Source organism: Salmo trutta, chromosome 28, assembly GCF_901001165.1.
Source record: "Salmo trutta chromosome 28, fSalTru1.1, whole genome shotgun sequence".
NCBI classification, from domain to species: Eukaryota; Metazoa; Chordata; class Actinopteri; order Salmoniformes; family Salmonidae; genus Salmo; species Salmo trutta.
In genome coordinates, this window is record NC_042984.1 from 8481110 (window position 1) to 8505239 (window position 24130).

Here is a 24130-nt window from a genome sequence, read left to right on the forward strand (position 1 = left end):
TGAGGGGGTGGAGACAATCACAAAGACAGGTGAAACAGATCAGGGCGTGACAATTTCTAACGAGGTGGCAGATTTCCACGTTGTGTGAAAAAGTAGCCATCTGAAATACGTAGCAGTAATATTAATAGAGGTAGGAGTAATAGTAGCAGTAATAGTTATTGAAAGACGGCAGTCATAGACTATAATCTTTATTTGACAGAATCAAAAGCGTTCAGTACACTGCTCGGCTATGTTCTGAATATCGATTCATTCTATGAAGTAAGGGGATAGGAAAGTTCTGGTAGGAGCCAGAAATGTTAAATTACTAATAATACAATTTATTAGACATGACTAAATAACAAACTGTATGCACGAGAGAGGGAGAGAGGGAGCGTGAGAGAGCGAGCGATGCAGACACAAAGAGAAATAGGGAGCGAGAGAGAAAGAGAGAGGCACCACAGTCTAATGAGCTTAACGCAGGCCCTGTTCTCTGGCCATCCATGTAACTGCCTGGTAACCTGGTAATTGGGTCAGTCAATAGCCCCATGCAGCTGGGAGGGCGGCTGGCTGGGGAGAGCTGAGCTGGAGAGAGCACAGCGTAGCAGAGGAGTTAAGTGTCTGATGAGAGTCCTCACCATGGTGGGGAATGTGGGCCATAGTAGCAGGCAGGGAGGGAGGCAACACCAGCCTGGGCCTGGCCTGGCGTCATGGAGTAAGACGGTCCGTGGTTCACCCTACACTGAGAACACACCAGTCACCCGGTCAGTGGTGGGTGGGCGAGCCACTGTGATACACCAAGCTGGGCTAATGGGAAAACACGGGATGGAGTTCCAAAATGGTTTATTGTCTTACATTGGTTTCTTTTTCACTGGCTTCATGTTCATCACGACATTGTTCGACACACATCACTTCTCATATGAGAAGTGACCTGTGTCATATCATATTGAAAATTGTGAGCGTTTGTCTCATGCCATATGGGTTTGGACTGAGTGTATTGGTACAGCTTTGTGAATGCTAGAAGTGCATAGCTTCCATTTCATCCCCTCAAATAAATACTAATATCTGGATGCAGTGTTCATTTTTTCAATTAAGTTCTTCCAGCATTTCTATTGGAATACAATCACTATTCACACCTGTATGGCTGTGAAACTTGGACTCTGTACAGTCCCAATGTCAAACAGCTGGTGACATTCCATATACGATCTTTGAGATCTATTATGGGTATCCGGTGGCTAGACAAGTTTCCAACCTGAAAGCAATGCAGAAAGTCAACAACACCAGCATTGAGGCTAAGATCTTAAAGGCACAGCTCTGGCGGACCGGCCACGTCATCAGGATGGACCGTCCACGTCATCAGGATGGACCGGACACGCCATCAGGGTGGACCGGCCACGCCATCACAGCATCAGGATGGACCGGCCACGCCATCAAGATGGACCGGCCACGTCATCACACCATCAGAATGGACTGGCCACATCATCACACCATCAGGATGGACCGGCCACACCATCACACCACCACACCATCAGGATGGACCGGCCACACCATCACACCATCAGGATGGACCGGCCACACCATCCCACCATCAAACCATCAGGATAGACTCGCAACACCATCACACCACTACACCATCAGGATGGACCGGCCACTCCATCACACCATCAGGATGGACTGGCCACACCATCACACCATCAGGGTGGACTGGCCTCACCATCACACCATAAGGATGGACTGGCCACACCATCACACCATCAAACCATCAGGATGGACTCGCCACACCATCACACCATCAGGATGGACCGGCTACACCATCACACCACCAGGATGGACCGGCCACTTCATCACACCATCAGGATGGACTGGCCACACCATCACACCATCAGGATGGACTGGCCACACCATCACACCATCAGGATGGACTGGCCACACCATCACACCATGACACCATCAGGATGGACTGGCCACATCATCACACCATCAAACCATCAAACAATCACACCATCACACCATCACACCGTCAAACCACCACACCATCACACCATCACACCACCACACCATCACACCGTCAAACCATCACACCATCAGAATGGACTGGCCACACCATCAGGATGTCTAAACACCACCACACCACTAGGATGTCTCAACACCACCAGGATGTCTCAACACCACCACACCATCAGAATGTCTGAACGCCACCACACCAGGATGTCTCAACACCACCACACCATCAGGATGTCTCAACACCACCAGGATGTCTCAACACCACCACACCAGGATGTCTCAACACCACCACACCACCAGGATGTCTCAACACCACCACACCATCAGGATGTCTCAACACCACCACACCATCAGGATGTCTCAACACTACCACACCACAACATCACCAGGATGTCTCAACACCACCACACCATCAGGATGTCTCAACACCACCACACCACAACATCACCAGGATGTCTCAACACCACCACACCATCAGGATGTCTCAACACCACCACACCACAACATCACCAGGATGTCTCAACACCACCACACCATCAGGATGTCTCAACACCACCACACCACAACATCACCAGGATGTCTCAACACCACCACACCATCAGGATGTCTCAACACCACCACACCACCAGGATGGACCGTCCACACCATCACACCACCACACCATCAGAATGTCAACACCGCCTCCCAAGATGAGCTACACCAGAAGACAAGCCAACCACTAAAAAAACAACGATTCAAAGACAACCTGAAACACAACCTCAAGTTTTGCCAAATCCAGCCTAGCCAATTCACAGACGTTGCCTCTAACCGATCCACCTGGCACTCCAAAACCCTCATAGAAGTTGACAATTTAGGGCTCTATTTAATCTGCAAAACTGAAGCGTTACAGATTCCGTGATAGAAATGTAAAGGGGATTTCCAATTAAGCCGACATAAGCAGCGTTTACCGTGAAGGCAGTCTCCACTAAAGCGGGAACATTACCTTTTAAATTTAAATCATGCTGTAAAGCTGAACTTCCATGATGCTGATTGAATAGAACCCTTAGAGCAGGACAGACACCACCATCTAACTGCAGCCAGAGCAAAGCATCACTCCTGCACAACTGGACCAACAACACCAGGGGAAGCACGTCTGTCCCACATGCCTCGGAGTCTGCGCTTCAAAATTCGGACTCCTGAGCTATTCAAGAACCCACAATAAACCGAAGTGACGTGCACGAGTTGTCATCATGGAACTGACAGACTACCAGAGAGAGGGAGCAACTCAAAGCTAGAAATAAAAGCCTGTATCGTGACATGAAACCACGTCTTACACACCAGAGTACAATGCCCTACTACTGCAAACACTGTTTAAGACAAAAGCCCGACATGCAGAGACACAGCAGGATAGTAAGGGTATGATAAAGCTTGCAGTGAAGCCACATGCACACGTCTGGTATGCAAGGGTGTGTGTGTACATTTAATGAATGTTTACATCAAATTGTACAATGTCCTACTACAGGGATGGTCAACTTTGATGGGAGTGGGGGCCACAAAAAAAATCGGAACTGGTCATGAGCGGCCAAAGTGGCTCGCGTGTTTGCGTACCCACATCAATAACCACACATTCAGTCAGAGCCGGCCCTAAGCAAAAACATGGGCTCTTCCTTTAGGGGCTCTATTCCATCCTTATCGCAGAAATGTAGTGTTACAGAGTGTCCTTTGGGTGGTGTTACAGCGTGTCCTTTGGGTGGTGTTACAGTGTGTCCTTTGGGTGGTGTTACAGCGTGTCCTTTGGGTGGTGTTACAGTGTGTCCTTTGGGTGGTGTTACAGTGTGTCCTTTGGGTGGTGTTACAGCGTGTCCTTTGGGTGGTGTTACAGTGTGTCCTTTGGGTGGTGTTGCAGCGTGTCCTTTGGGTGGTGTTACAGCGTGTCCTTTGGGTGGTGTTACAGTGTGTCCTTTGGGTGGTGTTGCAGTGTGTCCTTTGGGTGGTGTTACAGTGTGTCCTTTGGGTGGTGTTACAGTGTGTTTTGGGTGGTGTTACAGAGTGTCCTTTGGGTGGTGTAACAGAGTGTCCTTTGGGTGGTGTTACAGTGTGTTTTGGGTGGTGTTACAGAGTGTCCTTTGGGTGGTGTAACAGTGTGTCCTTTGGGTGGTGTTACAGAGTGTCCTTTGGGTGGTGTAACAGAGTGTCCTTTGGGTGGTGTAACAGTGTGTTTTGGGTGGCGTTGCAGCGTGTCCTTTGGGTGGTGTTACAGCGTGTCCTTTGGGTGGTGTTGCAGCGTGTCCTTTGGGTGGTGTTACAGCGTGTCCTTTGGGTGGTGTTGCAGCGTGTCCTTTGGGTGGTGTTACAGTGTGTCCTTTGGGTGGTGTTACAGCGTGTCCTTTGGGTGGTGTTACAGTGTGTCCTTTGGGTGGTGTTACAGTGTGTCCTTTGGGTGGTGTTGCAGTGTGTCCTTTGGGTGGTGTTACAGTGTGTCCTTTGGGTGGTGTTACAGTGTGTTTTGGGTGGTGTTACAGCGTGTTTTGGGTGGTGTTACAGCGTGTTTTGGGTGGTGTTACAGCGTGTACGCCTACTACAATACCCCACTCAGAGGCACTTAAATCTTAAGCTTAAAAATATTTATTTAACCTGTCTCCTCCCCTTCATCTACACGAATAGAAGTGGATTTAACAAGTGACATCAATAAGGGATCATTAACGTTCACCTGGATTCACCTTATCAGTCTATGTCACTTGTAGTATGAACACTTGAATAAGAAAAACGGTCAAATGTTTCCTTAGAAAAGTAGAATCTTGATTGGGTGAGCTAGATACATTATAACGGTGATTCTGCCACAACCAGGACTGTAACTGAATGGTTTTAACTCTCTGTCTGATTCCTTAAGAGCAAACGTCGTCCTCTTATCTTTGAATTTGATGCATTTAATGTTCAATTCATGACCTATTCAGTAAGACACAATGACTCAATGACTAACCACCATTTACATGGCTTTGTAACTCTGCACGAAGTATCACTGATCACCGGTCGTGGAGTGAATTGAGTAACGCTCCCTATACTGTCCATGCGTTTTTTTGCAAAAGGTGGGAAACGCTTGTGCAGAATAATACAAAACAGAGTCATGCTCATAGCATGTTCATAGGAGCGTGAACAGTATAGCTATTACATTATATATTATATATTATTATAATATCAATAATTATTATGATTATTATTATTCTAAGTCATTGCGATGTGTAGAAACTGTGACGCCCGAGGCAGGGGTTTGAATTAATGTCAGCCAAACTGATGGTCACAAGCAAGAAACATAACAGCTGTTATAAGAAAGAAATGTGGGTCATTTAATCTGGACAAACAACTTTATTTCTGGTAATGCATCTATACACTGTACATTCAGTCACTGTGGTATATAAGCATAGCTATTTTCAAACATAATCTCATAAAGTCCTTTACTTTACAATATAGTCCGTGTTGTGAGAGGGTGTCGATGAATGGGGGCGGGGGACAAGGGAGAGGAAGGAATAGATAAATAAGCCAAGCGTTTTTCTCATACTATATATGCGTCATTAATAAACGAGAAAGCATACATTTACCTCTTACATAAAAATATTTATAGAATTGTAAAGTTGATATAGTATTAGCAGCAGCGTAGGGCTAAAATATACATGAGGATGGAGAAAAAACCTGCGAGATGGCGGTAGTTCTTGTGTGTCCCATTTTTACCATTACTTGATGAAACATTGAATTTGGCCTTACTGCTATTAACCCATAGAAACACATTGAATAACACATTCATACAGTGCCTTCAGAAAGTATTCACACCCCTTGACTTTTTCCACATTTTGTTGTGACAGCCTGAATTTCAAATTGATAAAATTTAGAGTTTTTTTGTCACACAATACCCCATAATGTCAAAGTGGAATTATGTTTTCAGAAATTTTTACAAATTAGAAACGAAAAGATGAAATGTCTTGAGTCAATATGTATTCAACCTCTTGGTTATGGCAAGCCTAAATAAGTTCAGGAGTAAAACTTTATTTATTATGTGACTTTGCTTAACAAGTCACATAATAAGTTGCATGGACTTACTCTGTGTGCAATAATAGTGTTAAACATTATTTTTTAATGACTACCCTATCTCTGTACCCCACACATACAATTATGTGTAAGGTCCCTCATTCGAGCAGTGAAATTCAAACACAGATTCAACCACAAAGACCAGGGAGGTTTTCCAATGTCTCACAAAGGGCACCTATTGGTAGAGGGGTAAAAAAACAGACATTGAATATCCCAGACATTGAATATCCCTTTGAGCATATTAATTACACTTTGGATGGTGTATCAATACACCCAGTCACTACAAAGAGGCATCCTTCATAACTCAGATGACGGAGAGGAAAGAAACCACTCTAGGATTACACCATGAGGCCAATGGTGACTTTTAAAAAAGTACAGAGTTTAATGGCTGTGATAGGAGAAATCTGAGGATGGATCAACAATATTGTAGTTCTCCACAGTACTAACCTAATTGACAGAGTGAATTAACTTTTTGGCCTGAATACAACATATTACTGAGTACAATTCTCCATATTTCCAAGCATAGTGTGGCTGCATCATGTTATGGGTATGCTTATAATCGTTAAGGACTTTTCAGGATAAAAAAGAAACAGAATGGTTCTAAGCACAAGCAAAATCCTAAAGGAAAATCTGGTTCAGTCTGCTTTCCACCACACACTGGGAGATGAATTCCCCTTTCAGCAGGACAATAACCTAAAACACAAGGTCAAATCTACACTGGAGTTGCTAACTAAGAAAACACTGAATGTTCCTGAATGACCGAGTCAGTTTTGACTTAAATCTACTTGAAAATCTATGGCAAGACCTGAAAATGGTTGTCTAGCAATGATCAACACCCCATTTGACCGAGCTTGAAGATTTAAAAAAATAATGATGGGCAAATGTGGCATAATCCAGGTGTGGTAAGCTCTTAGAGACTTACCCAGAAAGACTCACAGCTGTAATCGCTGCCAAAGGTGATTCTAAGATGTATTGACTCAAGGATGAGAATACTTATGTAAATTAAGATATTTCTGTATTTCATTTTCAATAAATTAGCAGAATTGTCTAAAACATGTTTTCACTTTGTCATTATCGGGTTTTGTGAGTAGATGGGTGAGACAAAAACTATATTTAAAACATTTTTTATTCAGGCTGGAACACAACAAAATGTGGAATAAGTCAAGGGTTATGAATACTTTCTGAAGGCGCTGTGCACTATCTGATATTGAATATATTGTAAAAAATATATGAACTGGTGAAAAAAGTATTTCAATATAAAGACCTTACAGTAAAATAAAAATCTAAATAATTGGATAAACAACATGTTTATGTAGGGAATATTCTCTAATGCAATGCAATAATTGTTTTTGAAACATGTTCTTGGTTAAAACACAAAGCAAAACAAAACAAGACAGCTGTAAGAAAAGATGTGTTTTGGATAAAAAGGAAACACCATGTACATATATAATACAATATTGTAAAAATGAAAGATTATTTACACTTGTAAATTCTTCTTTTTAAATCTTCACACGGGCTAGTTGTCTATGTTCTACTGTTATTGCTTCTTCTTTGTCCTCCACTTAGCAAAATGGTTCTGATTTAAAAAAGAATAAATCATTTATCCGCTTTTTTTCTTTTACTTGGGAGCAAAGAACCAATGTTGTCATTTTCTCCCTTTTTTTTGTAGAAAACCATGAAAAGGAAACTACAAATATCAATTCACTCGAGTGTAAAAACAACTATAAAATGTACCAATTTTAGGTCTGCAAGTCACAGACAGTGTCAGTCTCTAAGTAACATTGGCCTTTCTAATGTTGGTTAAGACATGGGGCTTGGACATAATGCCCTCTTCACTAGTTAGAGATGTCCACCTTTGGATAGACAGACCAAATCACATAAAAATGGTAGGTCATCTTTTTCTACAACCAAGAGTTAACCTCATAATACCGCATAGCTATGGTATCTGTTGATACCTAGAATTATTTTTGACATGCATATCTCTAAAAGAACATTTCTGAATGAATTAAAGGTATCATTCAAAATGCCTTATTAGATTATTTATTTTTTACAATTACAAGTCGTTAAATTGTTTCTGCTCAAAAAGAACAGTAAATGTAATTACCGCCTTAAACTGCATTGGGTTAGAAATACTGGGGGGAAAAGCTGTATCCTGTAGCTTGAGCAATGTAGTCAAGTCAGGCCTATCCAGAGGGATAGTGCAGAGAGAAGAGAGAATGAAAATGGCCCCTCCGTCGACAGTGTCTGCACTGTGTGACGGGCGTGACATCTGCACTGTGACGGTAATGACATCCCATGGTGGAGTTGACTCTTGAGCACGTTCCTACTGAGGCCAAATACAAACAGTTACTTCATCGTCAGTGTTCCTGATCTGGAAAACCCTCTGCCCACATTCAGGCACTTGAGGTTGTCCAGCATTGTGTTTGAACTTCAGGTTGTGTTTTTTGCGTGTACGTGTAAAGTTATTTTTCTTCAACTATGTAATAAACATGGTTAGATTCCTCTAAAAAAGACAGGTTTGCTGTACAACACAATAAAATCCTTACATGTACAGTATCAATGCCCAATAATGACTATATGTATGGCAAACCTTCTCAAATGTCATGCATATGAATGAAAATATATGAGTTTTCTATTGGAAAAAGGAACATAAGAAACAAGCCATAAAAATATCCCACATTTAAAACAACAACAACAACATCAACTACCAAAGGAAAAAAGCATAAACACAATGTACATTCTAATTTGCATTGTTCCCACTCTGTAGTGGAGCATTATAAAATGTATTTTTTTATTAATCATCTATATATTTTTTATTAATCCTCTTTATATTTTTTCTGGTAAATATATGAGCAATGTGTCTTCAGACTGTTATAATCACTGCTTTCCCATGAATGGTCTAAAAGCACTGTTTCACACCTTGGAACGTGGATGAATCATTGTCCTATTAATAAATACCAACATTTTAGGAGAGTTGGGCGCCTATGCCATTTTGTCTTTTGCAATCCTACATCCCACTGTCTTTCTGTTTTGATGAGTGTTAATTGACAACAAAAATTGTATAATTAGTGCCAAAAAAGATTGGAATTACATTTCTCAACAGCCCAAACTGTATCATAAGACACTGTGGCCCCATCCGATGATACCCCTCAGCAAGCAAGTAGACCCCTTTTCTCTCATTTTATTTACAATATTTTGTCTTAAACACATGATTACATTGCATTTAAATGAGTTGCATATAATAACAAAATGCTCACTTGGATTTGTATTGTTGTTGTCATGGATATATCCTCTCCAACGTAAGATTGAAGACAATAATGGGAGTATAAGGCATTATAACAGTATTTTGTAATGACAAAGTGCGATTCATTATTGTAAAAAAAAAAAAAAAAACACACATATATATATATATATATTTACATACCATCATTTAATTAAAAAATAAAATGTTGTGGTTCTGGCTAAAGGCGCCACTTCCAGCCCTAAAATCATAGTATTCAAAAATTGTATTTTCGATCTTCATCTGAGCAAGTCATGCCACCTCTCGCTAATCAAATGAAAAGCAGTAAAGCCGGGTAAGCTAGTTTTAACCAACAGTCCCAGGGGAAACCCAGCAGAAGTCTTGTGTACAAATCTGGGCTTCAGATTGCACCCAGATACTAAATGATCACAAAGTTTATCTTTATAAGATAAACCTTTGGGTTTTAACCCAAATGCTCACGAACACATAATGAAGACAAGAATGTATGCTGTTTCGGTGTATTTGTGTGAACATCTCTTGTTGTTAATATCTAAATGAAATGCTCACTCTAAGAGGTGTGCCAGAACACACAGATACAGGGCCTGTGTCAAAGAGAGAAAACATCTAGTCCAATGCAATCCTCTGACCCCTTCCATAGTAAACTTTATGATGTATTAATGGAATAGTAGAACAACCTTTATACTTTTTCTCAGTGGATCAGAATGGCCTCCTCTACACACCAACTAACCATGATGGCACTGCTGGTAGTTTGTCTTGCTTGCTGTCTGTTAATATTTTTTTGTAAATCCATATTTTTTTTGTCTCCAAGCTCTTATAGCACAAAGAAGCAAAGAAAATGTTTTCGTTACATTTTTTACATATCGCTATGCAGTCTCTTAAATAGCTTATAAGGTCATGAAATTCTCCAACTTCTGAGGAGTCCAGTCCTACTTCCCGGCTCCTCTGCCATTTTGACAGCCCTCCATTTTGTCTCTAAACAGGCCAGTTGAAAAATTATTGTATTATCTTTTTTTTTTATCATAGAAAAGTTTTTATCCAAAAGGTTCACCAGTTTCTGTCTCAGAAAATACAGGCACAACTATATTTTGTGCTATATTTTTTTTTTCTTCTTCCGATCCAATTTTCTGTTTGTGGAGGAGAGGTGCGTTTCAGTGCTTGTCCTAGTAACAACTTGGTCCATGTACAAATACCAACAACTAGTAACAACTTGGTCCATGTACAAATACCAAGTTTGACTTGCAGGCTTTCTCTCTCCAAGGATTCATCTAAGCACTCATACAATTTTTGTGAGGATGGATACACGCACACATAGAGGATTGATATTTCTGCTTTTCTGTTTCTGTGGTCTCAGGCGTAGTTTTGTTTCGGGTGCTGATAGTGGGGGATTGGCGGGGGGTTGGTCATGGGAAGGGTTAGTTGTTGACGGGGGTGTCCTCGGTAGGCATGTCCTGCTCCTTGGGCCACAGCTGCTGCTGCAGCTCCTTGACCACTCTCTCCAGGTGTTCCCTGGCTTCCCGCTCTTGCAGTAGGTCTGCCCGGAGCTGCTCGCGATCCGTCTCGGCATGCTGGAGCTTCATCTGCAGGTCCTCGATCTGGAACCAAGCAAAAAGCACCATGAAGGGTTGAGCTGAGGACCCAGGCTATATGACTGGTGTGTCTACTTTCAGGGAAGGGTTGAGCTGAGGACCCAGGCTATATGACTGATGTGTCTACTTTCAGGGAAGGGTTGAGCTGAGGCCCCAGGCTATATGACTGGTGTGTCTACTTTCAGGGAAGGGTTGAGCTAAGGACCCAGGCTATATGACTGATGTGTCTACTTTCATCATTTTCTTTCATTTCTTGTTAACTACCTAATATCATGCTTTGAACTTTTAAAACACTCACACTCACATACACACACACACACACACACACACACACACACACACACACACACACACACACACACACACACACACACACACACACACACACACACACACACACACACAAACACACACAGCCAGTGGCCACATCCTTCCCTCTGCGCATGCAAACCTCTTAAGTCTCTCCACATCCTGCCCAGACACACATTAAGACTAGCCCTAGCCCTAACCCTAACCCAGACACACATTAAGACTAGCCCTAGCCCTAACCCAGACACACATTAAGACTAGCCCTAACCCTAACCCAGACACACATTAAGACTAGCCCTAACCCTAACCCAGACACACATTAAGACTAACCCTAACCCAGACACACATTAAGACTAGCCCTAACCCTAACCCAGACACACATTAAGACTAGCCCTAACCCTAACCCAGACACACATTAAGACTAGCCCTAACCCTAACCCAGACACACAACAGTGAACATTGGGACGAGCCCTGACATAGACCTAACTTAGCTGTCTCCCCAAAGCCTGCAAACACTATAAAAACAATAAACATTTTAAACATTCACTCAAATAAAGGCTTTTATGGCAGGTTGTTATGACAGGTCTTTATGACAGGGCTGGAAAGTGAATTGTTCTTTTTAGAGAAACTACAGACGGGAATCCAGTGTACCTCCCCTTTGTTTTGTCTAATCTACATTTCCCATGATGCTTAACAGGAACTAGACATCTCTTCCTGTTTCCTCTTTGGGTTACACCCATTTATTTTTGACGGAGGAAACATTTTTTCTCTTTCCCCATTGACCATGAGAAGACTTAGCCTTGGTGTTAGACAAAAATGATGCAATGACTCTGAGGGCTAACCCCCGTTCCGAGTGTTTATGTAATCGGACTCAGACTACAGACATTGCTCTGTCTGGGTTTGAGTAGCCTGTGTGTGTGTTGTGTGTGTCCTCACCTGTGTCGAGTACTTGGCGCGCAGGCGGCCTGCCTCACAGCCCTTGTCACACACTCTGAGCTGCCGGGCATGCTCTAGCTCCCTCTTCAGATGCACGCGCGACTCGTTTGCCTCCTTTATCTTTTTCTCGCTCTCGGCGCGAAGGCGCTCAATCTCCTTCCTCAGGTTCCGCTTGGCCTCCGTGGCCTCCCTGAGCTTCTCTTTCTTAGCCAGTCGCAGGAACTCCAACTCCTAGGGAACAGTTCACGCATGAGCTAAATACAGGTAGCATTACTGAGTTGGCGTTAACTCATTAGCATTCCTGAGTACAGTTTAGCGTAACCTAATTACCATAAGCCTACAGAGGAAGAGTTGGCATTAAACTTATTCAAGGACGCTAACATCAAACAACAAGCTAGCTGTTGACATTGAGCCTGGGGAAACCCTGTTGAACTTTGAACCTTCTGAAAGTCATAGCGAACTCCTGGAAAACATAAAAAGAGCTATCGTTAAACAAAAGGTTATGAAAGCTCAACCCAAACACAATGTAAGCATAATGTAAGGTCACGATTGTGGAAGACATAGTTCTGCACAGCGCATACAACTATGTTATAAGACATGTTATAAGTAGCACAAGTCAAGTCAAGGGCGGCAGTGGTTTCAGTCAATAATACATTCATATGAAGATCAAGAAACAGAACAGAGCTTTACAAGAAACAACTTGTTCTAATACACCACAGCCCAGTGTTTACTAGAGGTCAAGGGTTAAGGAGATGAGAGGGCGAACAGAAGTCAGGTTTCCTTCCTCTTTGAAACTGAGAGACTAACAGATTTCTTGTGTGTGTGTGTGTGTGTGTGTGTGTGTGTGTGTGTGTGTGTGTGTGTGTGTGTGTGTGTGTGTGTGTGTGTGTGTGTGTGTGCGCGCGTGCGCGTGTGCGTGTGTGTAGAAACTCACTTGTCATGGGAACCTAACTGCCAGGACAAGCGTATCTGTCGTCAAGCTTTGTTAGCTCCCTCGTTAAAGTATGATGAAAAGAACCCAACTACAATCCTCCGGTCTACTTCTTGCTCAATTTACTAAATGTCCTGTCTGGTAAATTAAGTACAACTTTTGAACAAAAGTGATTGCTTAGTCTCAACTGGCTGCTATTTTAAACTAGGACGTTTGTTTTGTTAGTGTTACTCATCTCTATCTCCAGACAATGACTTAACGTAAGCCAAGTGGAACGCAGTCATTCAAGAATGTATCGTCTTGGGAGGATGCACATTGTGTACCATCGCACACACACAGTTGTCGCTCGTTTCAAAAAACAATTATTGGTATCTTTCCAAGACCAAAATAAAATGGAAGTCTGCCCCGTCTGCTTTTGCAGCAACATCCGTTTGTCGTTTTTTGCCAAGTCATGGTGTAAGCTGCCAGGCCTCTGAGTTAGAGCACTTCTGTGTTAGTTGCTTAATGCGTGTACAGTACATTCCCATTTCTTAACACTTTCCCCTCTGTCTAGCACTTAAGAGTTTGAGGAACTGAAGACACACTGGCATTAGTAAAAACAGGGCTAAAGCCTAGGCATTATCTCTGGGTCCTCGGATCTTAGCCAAGGTGCCCCAGCACACAGGGATACTTTATCAGCCTTTCTTTGCAATGCATATATGTATATTTTATACCTATACATGGATATTTGGTTATATATTTGTGAATTGGGGTATAGGATAGTTGATTGATGGGTCTCTGTACCTGTTGAAGGCTGCGTTTCGCCTGCAGGGCTGAGCCCAGCTTCTCCTCCTGCTTCACCCGCATCTTGACGATCTCATGCAGGAACTTCTCCTTAGACTCCTTGGAGTCCAGCCCGCTGTCCAGCGCCTGCCTCAGGATCTCCAACTCTGACTCCAGACCCCCCGGCCCGGGGCCCTCAGGGGCCAACACCACCGCCATTGCTGCTGCCGCTACCCCAGCGAGAGGGCCGTCCTCGGGGCTCAACATCGCCGACGTCACCGTACACACTGGGACCTGGGCGCCGGGCGAGCTTATGTCCTTGGCAGAGCTGGAGGAGGTGAAGGATGGGGAGGAGAGGGAGGACAGGGACGAAGTGACTGGGGAAAGAGAGGAGAGAGAGTGGAAGGTTACGTTTTGTGTCAGAGTAAGAGGTTTTCAATTCAAACATAAAATGTTTCTGAGTTACTCACATTCCTCTCGGCTCTCCACCTCGATCTCCACTTCCGAGTCCTTGTCCTCCTGGGGTGGGAGCTTGCTGGCTGCAGCCGATGGGGAGCAGGGGGGCTCGTGGCCTGGGTGCGGGAGCTCCCCTGTGGCCCTCCTCTTCCGGGTCCTGGATATGGGGCTGGTGCCCTTTCCTGGGGCCTTGCTGGCACTGGGGTGGGAGGTGCTAGGCACGGACGGGGACAGGGGCCCTGCCTTTGTCAGGGGTGGGGGTGTGAGGGCCACGTTTGGGGACACAGCGTTCTCCATGGTCTTGAAGTTGTAAAGGCTGAGGGTGAGACGGACAGAGACAGAGAGAGACAGAGAGAGACAGAGAGAGACAGAGAGAGACAGAGAGAGACAGAGAGAGAGAGACAGAGAGAGACAGAGAGAGACAGAGAGAGAGAGAGACGGACAGAGAGAGAGAGACAGAGAGAGAGAGAGAGACAGAGAGAGACAGAGAGAGAGAGAGACGGACAGAGACAGAGAGAGACAGAGAGAGACAGAGAGAGACAGAGAGAGAGAGACAGAGAGAGAGAGAGAGCGAGAGAGAGAGAGAGAGAGAGAGAGAGAGAGAGCGAGAGAGAGACAGAGAGAGAGAGGAGGATGTGAGAGGGGGTTGATCTTTAGGTGTCTTTGATTGGACTACGGGGAAAGAATGTAGAATGTTCAACAATGAACTAAGAAGGAGCATATGTGATACTTTATTTCTGAATCCAAAACGGGCTTTGCTCTATCAGGGAGCTCCAGAGCCACTCGTAATATTCCGTTGGATATTCACTCCTACTGAGTGAAACATGGATCAGATCAAATGTGTGTGCTCCTGTGTGAATGTGATGTGTGTAATGTTGTTATGTGTGTGTGGTGATTCACACACGGTTGAGTGTGTGTGAGTGGTGCCATGTGGGAAGGAGCAGTACCATCAGACCTGCCCCTCTAACCTCAGCCCACCCAGACAAGCAGGTGGTCCCTCTTGATAGTGAGGCATGCTGGGAGGGAGCACATCCATCAATAACATGAGCACAACATGTTGACCTGTGCTAACAGCTTGGACTTGGTGTTCTATGTTGACCTGTGATAACAGCTTGGACTTGGTGTTCTATGTTGACCTGTGTTAACAGCTTGGACTTGGTGTTCTATGTTGACCTGTGATAACAGCTTGGACTTGGTGTTCTATGTTGACCTGTGATAACAGCTTGGACTTGGTGTTCTATGTTGACCTGTGTTAACAGCTTGGACTTGGTGTTCTATGTTGACCTGTGATAACAGCTTGGACTTGGTGTTCTATGTTGACCTGTGATAACAGCTTGGACTTGGTGTTCTATGTTGACCTGTGTTAACAGCTTGGACTTGGTGTTCTATGTTGACCTGTGATAACAGCTTGGACTTGGTGTTCTATGTTGACCTGTGTTAACAGCTTGGACTTGGTGTTCTATGTTGACCTGTGATAACAGCTTGGACTTGGTGTTCTATGTTGACCTGTGATAACAGCTTGGACTTGGTGTTCTATGTTGACCTGTGTTAACAGCTTGGACTTGGTGTTCTATGTTGACCTGTGATAACAGCTTGGACTTGGTGTTCTATGTTGACCTGTGATAACAGCTTGGACTTGGTGTTCTATGTTGACCTGTGATAACAGCTTGGACTTGGTGTTCTATGTTGACCTGTGATAACAGCTTGGACTTGGTGTTCTATGTTGACCTGTGTTAACAGCTTGGACTTGGTGTTCTATGTTGACCTGTGTTAACAGCTTGGACTTGGTGTTCTATGTTGACCTGTGATAACAGCTTGGACTTGGTGTTCTATTTGTTTTCAGGGTAGTTTGTTGTTGTTGTGAGAATATTGTGCTCACCTGTCTCTTAGGAGAGCCAGAGGACGGCTTGGTATGTCTTTGTCCCCAGCTGAGAGGTTAGGGGACCAGGGCCTGAAAGCCGAGGGCCTCTGTCTAGGCTGGAAGCAGTTGAGCCCCTTATTGGCCGAAGCCGAGAGGGATCGGAGCCAATCGGGTTGCTTCTCGGACAGGGATAGCGATGGGAAGTCTTCATGTTTAGACTTCTTGGCTGGAATGGGATCCGACGCCTGGAGAGAAGAGAAAATATCATGTTAGGTCAAGTCTACGTTCTATTCTGAGAGGGGCCCTTTCCTTTGTCCAGCGGAGGGCATCCTCACTGGCCTGCCAGTCTGGACAGAACAACGCACCCAGAGGTGTCAGGCGGCTATAGCCAGCGTGTGCGTGCGTGCGTGTGTGCGAGAGAGAGAGAATGATCCCAGTATAAATAGAGCCAAAATCAACAATAACTCCTCCAGACAGGTGTCGCGGAAAAGGCGTCTGACAATTCGGAGTGTGAGTGTGTGTAAATGTAGGAGGGGTGTTGGCAGTGTGAGTGAGTGTGTGTAAATGTAGGAGGGGTGTTGGCAGAGTGTGAGTGTGTGTAAATGTAGGAGGGGTGTTGGCAGAGTGTGTGTGTACATTTAAGAGGGGTGTTGGCAGAGTGTGTGTGTACATTTAAGAGGGGTGTTGGCAGTGTGAGTGTGTACATTTAAGAGGGGTGTTGGCAGTGTGAGTGTGTAAATTTAAGAGGGGTGTTGGCAGTGTGAGTGTGTACATTTAAGAGGGGTGTTGGCAGTGTGAGTGTGTACATTTAAGAGGGGTGTTGGCAGTGTGAGTGTGTACATTTAAGAGGGGTGTTGGCAGTGTGTGTGTGTGTACATTTAAGAGGGGTGTTGGCAGTGTGTGTGTGTACATTTAGAGGGGTGTTGTCAGTGTGTGTGTGTGTGTGTGTGTGTGTGTGTGTGTGTTTGCTAGCGGTGGAGGTGACTGGGGGTTATTAAGGTGCTAGACAACACAAGCCCTTCCTAACACCCTGGTATATTGACTTGAGGTTGAGCTTGTTTTGTACAAAAAACAATAACAACATGTCAACAGTGAAGCTACATCGCTTCAAACACTTACAGCACACACACACACACACACACACACACACACACACACACACACACACACACACACACACACACACACACACACACACACACACACACACACACACACACACACACACATTCTGCACATGCCAGTACTCCAGACAACTGTATTACTTTCCACACTGTGTATTTCAGCAGAGGTGAGACTTCTGTCTCTCTCTCTGTGTCTCTCTCTATTTCTGCCTCTGAGCTGAGGGAGTCTTTAAAACGCAGACAAGGGCAGGTCTGTGTTCTGGACTGCCATGACATCAGCCTCTCCAAGCTGTGTCTGTCACTAGCCCCCCCCAGCACCCCCCTCCCTCGCAGCTTTCCTCATCACACATCTCTGTCTCTCCTATCCCTCCTTTTCTCATTCTCTCAATCTCTCGAGTCGACCAGAGACATCCTGATCTTAACGTTCTTTAAAAAGAGATAAACATGATCTTAACGTTCTTTAAAAAGAGATAAACATGATCTTAACGTTCTTTAAAAAGAGATAAACATGATCTTAACGTTCTTTAAAAAGAGATAAACATGATCTTAACGTTCTTTAAAAAGAGATAAACATGATCTTAACGTTCTTTAAAAAGAGATAAACATGATCTTAACCTTCTTTAAAAAGAGATAAACATAATTTTAACATTCTTTAAAAAGAGATAAACATGATCTTAACGTTCTTTAAAAAGAGATAAACATGATCTTAACGTTCTTTAAAAAGAGATAAACATGATCTTAACGTTCTTTAAAAAGAGATAAACATGATCTTAACGTTCTTTAAAAAGAGATAAACATGATCTTAACCTTCATTAAAAAGAGATAAACATAATTGTAACATTCTTTAAAAAGAGATAAACATGATCTTAACGTTCTTTAAAAAGAGATAAACATGATCTTAACGTTCTTTAAAAAGAGATAAACATGATTTTTTTGCAATTCAAATGTTAATAGTTGTATTGGGAGTGAATGAGGTCTGAGAATCTGGACATTGTAGATCATTGTATAATATCTCCACGATTCCTCATTGTTAGCATCATAACACAAAGCAATTGCTGCTTGGAAAATACACTGACTATACCAAACATTAGGAACACCTTCCTACTATTGAGTTGCATCCCCTTTTGTCCTCAGAACAGCCTACATGTTTCAGGGCATGGACTCTACAAGGTGGCTAAAGCGTTCCACAGGGATGCTGGCCCATGTTGACCTCAATGCTTCCCACAGTTGTGTCAAGTTGGCTGATAATCCTGCCGTAATCTATTACCCTCCCACCACCCGCCGTAATCTGTTACCCTCCCACCACCCGCCGTAATCTGTTACCCTCCCACCACCCGCCGTAATCTATTACCCTCCCACCACCCGCCGTAATCTATTACCCTCCCACCACCCGCCGTAATCTATTACCCTCCCACCACCCGCCGTAATCTATTACCCCCCCCACCACCCGCCGTAATCTATTACCCTCCCATCACCCGCCGTAATCTATTACCCTCCCATCACCCGCCGTAATCTGTTACCCTCCCACCACCCGCCGTAATCTATTACCCTCCCACCACCCGCCGTAATCTATTACCCTCCCACCACCCGCTGTAATCTATTACCCTCCCACCACCCCCGTAATCTATTACCCTCCCACCACCCGCCGTAATCTGTTACCCTCCCACCACCCGCCGTAATCTATTACCCTCCCCACCACCCGCCGTAATCTGTTACCCTCCCACCACCCGCCGTAATCTGTTACCCTCCCACCACCCGCCGTAATCTTGAATAGAGATTTTCTGCAAAGAGATGGACAGGGAGAGAGATGGACAGGGAGAGAGATGGACAGGGAGAGAGAGAGAGACAGAGAGAGACAGAGAGAGAGACAGAGAGAGACAGAGAGAGAGAGAGAGAGACAGAGAGAGAGAGAGACAGAGACAGAGCGAGAGAGACAGAGTGAGAGAGACAGAGCTAGAGAGACAGAGAGAGACACAGAGAGAGACACAGAGAGAGAGAGAGAGACAGAGAGAGACAGAGAGAGAGACAGAGAGAGACAGAGAGAGAGAGACAGAGAGAGAGAGAGAGAGAGAGAGAGACAGAGAGAGAGAGACAGAGAGAGAGACAGAGAGAGAGACAGAGAGAGAGACAGAGAGCTGGTCAGCTCTCCAGCTCCAGCTGGTCCTGGGGCTGAGTTCACAAACCTGTTCTACTAACACACTGAAGCCTCAGGACCAGAACATCCAATCAATCAGAATAAACCAAATTACAACACAGTCAAAACAAAACTACATTGCTTATTGGGAAACACAAGCACAAACACAAAGCAAAATGCAGTGCTATCTGGCCCTAAATCGACAGTACACTATGGCTAAATATTTGACCATGGTTACTGATCAAAACCTTAGAAAAACCTTGACAAAGTACAGGCTCAGTGAGCACAGCCTTGCCATTGAGAAGGGTAGACACAGGAAAACCTGGCTCCCTGTAGAGGAAAGGCTGTGCAACCACTGCACAACAGCAGAACCTGAGACGGAGCTGCATTTCCTGACAAAATGTCAAAAATATAAAACAATTAGAGAGTGTCATTTCCCCAAATTTGAAATCCTTATTCAAGGTTTTAAAGACCTCTCTGATGAGGATAGGCTACCCATCCTGTTGGGGGAGGACGCAGAGAGCTGTGGGTTGGCAGCGCACTACATTGCTGCCTGCCATAAGTTGAGGGACAGTGTCTGACAGACCAATAAACCTGCACATGTCCTCAACTGTATGATTATTGTTATTGTTGAATGTATGGTTATATTGACCGTTGGTTATTGTTGTTACTGTTGTCCCGTTGACAATTTTTGATTCTCATTTTTATTTATTTTTTATATTGTAAATATCCAAAGTAAGCTTTGGCAATATGTACATTGTTACGTCATGCCAATAAAGCGAATTGAATTGAATTGAATTGAATTGAGAGAGAGAGAGAGAGAGAGAGAGAGAGAGAGAGAGAGAGAGAGAGAGAGAGCGAGACAGAGAGGAGGATGTGAGAGGGGGTTGATCTTTAGGTGTCTTTGATTGGACTACGGGGAAAGAATGTAGAATGTTCAACAATGAACTAAGAAGGAGCATATGTGATACTTTATTTCTGAATCCAAAACGGGCTTTGCTCTATCAGGGAGCTCCAGAGCCACTCATAGACAGTGACAGACAGGACTTCCATTAGAAAATCTACTCAAATGTCCTAGGGTGAGGAAATAGGAGCTAGGACATAGGAAGGAAAGCCACTTTGGAATATTGGGACGTTGCCAATGTGTCTGAGTGGAGCAGGCATTTAGCTTCCGTCTACCTGACCACATAACCAGAGCTCTGCCCGTGTGTGTGTGTGTGTGTGTGTGTGTGTGTGTGTGTCTGTGTGTGTGTGTGTGTGTGTGTGTGTGTACTCATCTGGACACCTGCCAGGGTCCTCCAGCCCAAACAGGAACTGCTGGGAGCAGTGCTTTGTGGAAGGAAGTGAAATCTGAAGGATGGGCCGAGGTGGAATGTGACACTGCTGACTACCAACTCTAAGTGTGTGTGTGTGTGTGTGTGTGTGTGTGTGTGTGTGTGTGTGTGTGTGTGTGTGTGTGTGTGTGTGTGTGTGTGTGTGTGTGTGTGTGTGTGTGTGTGTGTGTGTGTGTGTGTCCAAGGCCGGTGGGACACATCACCTTTCAATAGAAAGCCGACAGCTCTTTGCTGATAGGCCACTGCATTGCAACAGGCTTGCCAATACCAAAGAGGAAGAGGTAAAGCGACAAGTTTTATTCTGCCCAAAATCTGTCCACCAAAATGAGCCCACGAAGTGAGGAATTTCTATATGGTGATCGCTGAGAGTGCTAATTTGGTACGTGGGGCTTATTTGATCAAATAGAAGTTTCATAATGGTTAGCTTGAACTGATATAAGTGGACGCACATAACATTTTGGCTACTTAAAAACGAGTTGTGCCTGTTGTTGTGTATATAACATGTTTTAGCACGGACATTGCCATTGATGGCTTCCACCATTTTAAAGTAGTCAACTAGGTGGGGATTCCTATGAGTTGGGAGCAATCAGCCAATGAAGAACAGAAAAATGTACTACTTTAAAATGAATATAGCCTCAATGGCGTTACCCATGCTGTAACAGATGCTATAATGGCACAGATACAAAGATGAGTGCTCTATCTATCTCTATGGCCTTTTTTCATGCGTATCTGCCCTCTCTTTGGCTCGAATGGTCCCACCGGATCTCGCCTCCTCCCGCCTGCTTTCCATCTTTGAGGACATGTACAGTATTTCCATTGTTAGAGCGGTCACTCGACTATCTTGTCAATATAATAGACAATCTTTGCCAATACCAATGAGTATAACAATATCTTCAGAGAGAGTACTAGAGAGAGAGATACTTTTGTATATATAGTGTATGTGGACACCCTTTCAAATTAGTGGATTCGCCTATTTCAGCCACACCCGTTGCGGTCAGGTCTATAAAATCAAGCACACACCGCCATGCAATCTCCATAGACAAACATTGGCAGTAGAATGGCCTTACTGAAGAGCTCAGTGACTTTCAACGTGTCACCATCATAGGATGCCACCTTTCCAACAAGTCAGTTTATCAAATTTCTGCCCTGCTAGAGCTGCCCCGTTCAAATGTAAGTGCTGTTATTGTGAAGTGGAAACGTCTAGGAGCAAAACGGCTCAGCCGCGAAGTGGTAGGCCACACAAGCTCACATAACGGGACCGCCAAAAGCTGAAGAGCATAAAAATCATCTGTCCTCGGTTGCAACAATTCCTACCGAGTTCCAAACTGCCTCTGGAAGCAACGTCAGCACAAGAACTGTTCGTCGGGAGCATCATGAAATGGCTTTCCATGGCCGAGCAGCTGTACACAAGCCTAAGATTACCATGCGCAATGCCAAGTGTCGGCTGAAGTGGTGTAAAGCTCACCGCCATTGGACTCTGGAGCAGTGGTAATGCGTTCTCTGGAGTGATAAATCACGTTTCACCATCTGTCAGTCCGACGGACGAATCTGGGTTTGGCAAATTCCAGGAGAACGCTACCTGTCCCAATACATTGTGTCAACTGTAAAGTTTGGTGGAGGAGGAATAATGGTCTGGTAGGCCCCTTAGTTCCAGTGAAGGGAAATCTTAACACAACAGCATACAATGACATTCTAAAAAATTCTGTGCTTCCAACGTTGTGGAAACAGTTTGGAGAAGGCCCTGTCCTGTTTCAGCATGACAATGTCCCCTTGCACAAAGCGAGGTCCATACATAAATGGTTTGTCAAGATCAGTGTGGAAGAACTTGACTGGCCTGCACAGAGCCCTGACCTCAACCTCATCAAACATCTTTGGGATGAATTGGAATGCCGACTGCAAGCCTGGCCTAATCGCCCAATATCACTGCCCGACATCACTAATGCTCTTGTGGCTGAATGGAAACAAGTACTTGCAGTAATGTTGCAACATCTAGTGGAAAGCCTTCCCAGAAGAGTGGAGGCTGTTATAGCAGCGAAGGGGGGACCAACTCCATATTAATGCCCATGATTTTGGAATGAGATATTCAATAAGCATGTGTCCACATATTTTTGGCCATGTAGTGTAGTGTAGTGTAGTGTAGTGTAGGGTAGTGTAGTGTAGTGTAGTGTAGTGTAGGGTAGTTTAGTGTAGTGTAGGGTAGGGTAGTGTAGTGTAGTGTAGTGTAGATAGGTAGATAAGAGAGAGAGGGGGGGGATGAGGCTTGTCTTTATGATCCGGTGTGGATTACACAGCATAGACAGGATGTCACACCTCGAAGATAAGGCCTTTTGATTAGCCGAGCTGGGTGAGATACATGCCCAGACAAGCGCCGCAGCGCACAGAAAATACCCGCTTTTGGAATCTCACACCTCAGTGGTGTCCTAGTATCTGCCGAGGAATAACCCAGGGTTGAGAGAGTGACAAAGCCTCTATTTATGAGGGATGGAGGGAAGGAGAAAATAGAGAGGGAGAAGATAGAGAGTAGGCGGCAGGGTATGTTCAGCTGCCAGGGGTCCTCCGCCTGTGTCTGCCAGTGTGGGTAGGGAACACCACATTCTGCCAGTGTGGGTAGGGAACACCACATTCTGCCAGTGTGGGTAGGGAACACCACATTCTGCCAGTGTGGGTAGGGAACGCCACATTCTGCCAGTGTGGGTAGGGAACACCACATTCTGCCAGTGTGGGTAGGGAACACCACATTCTGCCAGTGTGGGTAGGGAACGCCACATTCTGCCAGTGTGGGTAGGGAACGCCACATTCTGCCAGTGTGGGTAGGGAACACCACATTCTGCCAGTGTGGGTAGGGAATGCCACATTCTGCCAGTGTGGGTAGGGAACACCACATTCTGCCAGTGTGGGTAGGGAACGCCACATTCTGCCAGTGTGGGTAGGGAACACCACATTCTGCCAGTGTGGGTAGGGAACGCCACATTCTGCCAGTGTGGGTAGGGAACGCCACATTCTGCCAGTGTGGGTAGGGGACGCCACATTCTGCCAGTGTGGGTAGGGAACGCCACATTCTGCCAGTGTGGGTATGGAACGACGCATTCTGCCAGTGTGGGTAGGGGACGCCACATTCTGCCAGTGTGGGTATGGAACGACGCATTCTGCCAGTGTGGGTAGGGAATGCCACATTCTGCCAGTGTGGGTAGGGAACACCACATTCTGCCAGTGTGGGTAGGGAACGCCACATTCTGCCAGTGTGGGTAGGGAACACCACATTCTGCCAGTGTGGGTAGGGAACGCCACATTCTGCCAGTGTGGGTAGGGAACGCCACATTCTGCCAGTGTGGGTAGGGGACGCCACATTCTGCCAGTGTGGGTAGGGAACGCCACATTCTGCCAGTGTGGGTATGG

At 44.7% G+C, this 24130-nt stretch overlaps 1 protein-coding gene and 1 long non-coding RNA gene across 2 annotated transcripts in view; both read right to left on the minus strand.

The window, feature by feature from the left end:
* Nucleotides 1–7655: 7655 nt before the first annotated feature.
* Nucleotides 7656–24130, minus strand: part of LOC115165372 (ski oncogene) — a 96684-nt gene continuing 80209 nt past the window's right edge. Inside the window, exons 2-6 of the mRNA XM_029718455.1 lie at nucleotides 16161–16387; nucleotides 14296–14597; nucleotides 13847–14202; nucleotides 12133–12363; nucleotides 7656–10893 (exon numbers count right to left, since the gene is read on the minus strand). Coding sequence (XP_029574315.1) covers nucleotides 10714–10893; nucleotides 12133–12363; nucleotides 13847–14202; nucleotides 14296–14597; nucleotides 16161–16387 — 1296 coding nt within the window. The 3' untranslated portion in view covers nucleotides 7656–10713. The remainder of the gene's footprint in view (nucleotides 10894–12132; nucleotides 12364–13846; nucleotides 14203–14295; nucleotides 14598–16160; nucleotides 16388–24130) is intronic.
* Nucleotides 14944–16150, minus strand: LOC115165373 (uncharacterized). Its single transcript, XR_003870139.1, has 2 exons — nucleotides 15381–16150; nucleotides 14944–15343 (listed from the first exon to the last, which is right to left on the minus strand). It is a non-coding gene; the product is annotated as an uncharacterized LOC115165373 (long non-coding RNA).